Below are 2,833 nucleotides of genomic sequence, written 5' to 3'. Positions count from 1 at the left end.
TACTGAAGGCCTTTCCCTGCCTCAAAGTCATGCCTTATCTTCAGGGCCAAACGGCACAGTATGTTTTTGAAAGAGCTGGGTTCCTAAGACCTGACTTTCTTTTTCCACAGTCACGCGGCAGTTGTAGGAACCATCTTTTTTAACATTCTGTAGGAACCTGTTTTGTCTGAGGACAGTAGTGGTGGTGGGGGGGGGAGGCTCCTGCTGCGTCCCCATGCCTTTTCCTGAGCCAAAACAGCCCCAGTGGAAAGTGGATTCCATAACTTTGGTGTGGAGAACGTGAGAGAAAGAACGGGTATTAGGAACATTTCCCCCTCAGCAGTGTAAAGCCCTGAATATGCTCAAAGAGTGAGCGACCACCTTAGGCTGACGCATTCCCACACTCCGGCGATTCCATGATGGAACCGAGTTAACTCATTTTGCTTGGTTCTCGGTGCTCCCACAGAAAAGCTGCCCCTTACTGTTCTTTGAAGTGCGAGTAGAAGGAAGTGGGAAGGCTGGAACTTTTCCATAACACATGCTCCAGCTGGAGCCTTCAAGGACAAGCCATAGGCGGACCGCACTCCCCAATTTGGTCTTTCGGACAACACGTTGCCAATGTTTATTTCAGGTGCAAGCAAGGAATGCATTTCACAGCAATCCTGAAGGAGACTTTTTAAAATTTTCAGCGCTTAGAAACACACACACACCATTTACAAAAACTGAGACCTCTGTACACTAGAAATAAAGACGTCACAAATATATTACTTCAGGCTGCAAGAGCCTGCCCTGCCCCCGTGTAAGCGATGATACATATATACAGGCCTCCTCTGTGAGGAGGTTCAAGGAGTTCATGGGCACAGCCTCAAGGTCACAGCATGCTGCTGCTGGAATGGAGCTTCCCGCTGTTAGAAGACATCAACTGTGCTGAGGCAGACCGTCGAGCCTGCACGATCTTCGCCAAGTACCAAAGGAAGATGAGGAAGCCTGGGGAGAGGAGGAGAGAAAGACCTGGTGGATAAACAGCAGTCGGAGAAGATGGTGGAAAGGGAGCTCACTTTAATGACTTCTATTCCTTCTCCCACCCTGACCCGAACAGACCGATCACGAAAGCTAGCATAAGAAGGATTAAGGTAAAGGTTTCCCTTGCTCGAAAGCTAGTTGGATCCGACTCTAGGGGGTGGTGCTCATCTCAGTTTCCAAGCCGAAGAGCCAGAACTGTCCAAAGACTTCTCCGTGGTCATGTGGCCAGCGTGACTAAACGTCGAGGCGCAAGAAACGCTGTTACCTTCCCACCAAAGCGGTACCTATTTATCTACTTGCGATTTCTGGTTTCGAACTGCTAGGTTGGCAGGAGCTTGGACCAGAGACGGGAGCTCATTCTGTCACGCGGCACTCGGGTCTCAAACTGCCGAACTACAGACCTTCCAGTCTGCAGCTCAGTAGCTTAACCTCTGAGCCACCGTGGTCCCTATAAGAAGGATTACAGTGCCATAAAGATCCAGCAGCAGCAGAAAACACTGCAATGAGACACTAAGTAAATCTGCAAGTAAAATAAACTTGTGTATGGTTATTTTTATATCTGCTGTATAAGAATTATATAACTACAATTCTACTAAAGTCTATATACTTAATTACAAAGGTAAGTACAATTTTTAAATCATCAAAGGGTAGTTACAAGATAAATCAACATATTATCACAGAATGGAATCACTGATGATTTAAAAATTGTACTTACCTTTGTAACTGAATATATAGACTTTAGAAGAATTGTAGCATTATATGTCTTTATATTGTATAATTCTTACACAACAGATATAAAAATAACCATAAATGTTTATTTTACTTTCAGATTTATTTAGTGTCTCATGACAGTCTTTTCTGCTGTTACTTGGTTTCAAAAACTAAGCAGGGTTGGCCCTGGTTAGCGTTTGGATGGGAGATTACCAAGGAATACCAGGGTCATGACACGGAAGATGACAATGGCAAACCACCTCTGAAGTCTCTTGCCTGGAAAACTCCACAGGGTCGCCATGCAACTTAAAAGCAAAAAAAACCCAACAACAATTCCCTTCTCCAAGTTTGCCCAGAGCCAGACTTGGCTGAGGGAGGCTTAGCTTTTCAGGGAGCATATGTACACACTAATCTGAACATTACTGGGATGGGCTTGTGATAAAAGTGCAGCAGCAATGGGGGTTCCACATGGAAAGTTTCTCTGCCATGGTTTATTATTTATTTATTATTTGACTTTTACCCCGCCCTCCCGCCGAAGCGGCTCCCCAGCAGTGGCCGCCACCAGGGCTTTCCCAATTTCTGATACTGGGGAACAGTGTTTAAGCTGAGTTAGTGTGAGCTAGCTCACAGTTTCTTAGCCTCCGGCTCACACATTTTTGTCTTGGCTCAGGAAGGAGGGCTCCAGAGCAAACTAGTTTATGCAACAGCCAAATTGCTCACTCACAACATTAATGCCAGTAGCTCACAAAGTAGAATTTTTGCTCACAGGACTCCACAGCTGAGAGGGAACATTGCTGGGGAAGAAAGGAGGTAAAGAGGCAAGGAAAGGGATGTAAGTGCACTGACCTTGGAAGGAGTTGATGATGGTGAAGAGGTAGAGGGACACCAGCTTGAAGGTTCCAAAAGTGAATGAGAAAAAGGCCAGCCCCCAAGGGATGCCGAGCACACAGCTCAGTCCCAAGAGCATCACTGCATACTGCCACTGGCGGTAATCCCAGTGCCTCAGTTTGAGGATCACTCGCACCATAGCAGCCAGCATGATGATATTGAAGAGGAGCACCAAGCTTAGATATCCCAAATTCAGGATGCTGTTAATATGCTTGTTTGTTATCCAGCAGCT

General features: G+C 46.0%; 1 protein-coding gene across 1 annotated transcript in view; it reads right to left on the bottom strand.

The window, feature by feature from the left end:
- Nucleotides 1-582: 582 nt before the first annotated feature.
- Nucleotides 583-2,833, bottom strand: part of ADGRG1 (adhesion G protein-coupled receptor G1) — a 25,219-nt gene continuing 22,968 nt past the window's right edge. The window contains exons 12-13 of the mRNA XM_015412822.1: nucleotides 2,560-2,831; nucleotides 583-966 (exon numbers count right to left, since the gene is read on the bottom strand). Of these exons, the coding sequence (XP_015268308.1) occupies nucleotides 851-966; nucleotides 2,560-2,831 (388 nt within the window). The 3' untranslated portion in view covers nucleotides 583-850. The remainder of the gene's footprint in view (nucleotides 967-2,559; nucleotides 2,832-2,833) is intronic.

The sequence above is a fragment of the Gekko japonicus genome, unplaced genomic scaffold (assembly GCF_001447785.1).
Source record: "Gekko japonicus isolate JY-2015 unplaced genomic scaffold, Gekko_japonicus_V1.1 scaffold1029, whole genome shotgun sequence".
Classification (NCBI taxonomy): domain Eukaryota; kingdom Metazoa; phylum Chordata; class Lepidosauria; order Squamata; family Gekkonidae; genus Gekko; species Gekko japonicus.
This window is presented reverse-complemented; position numbering and strand designations above follow the sequence as displayed.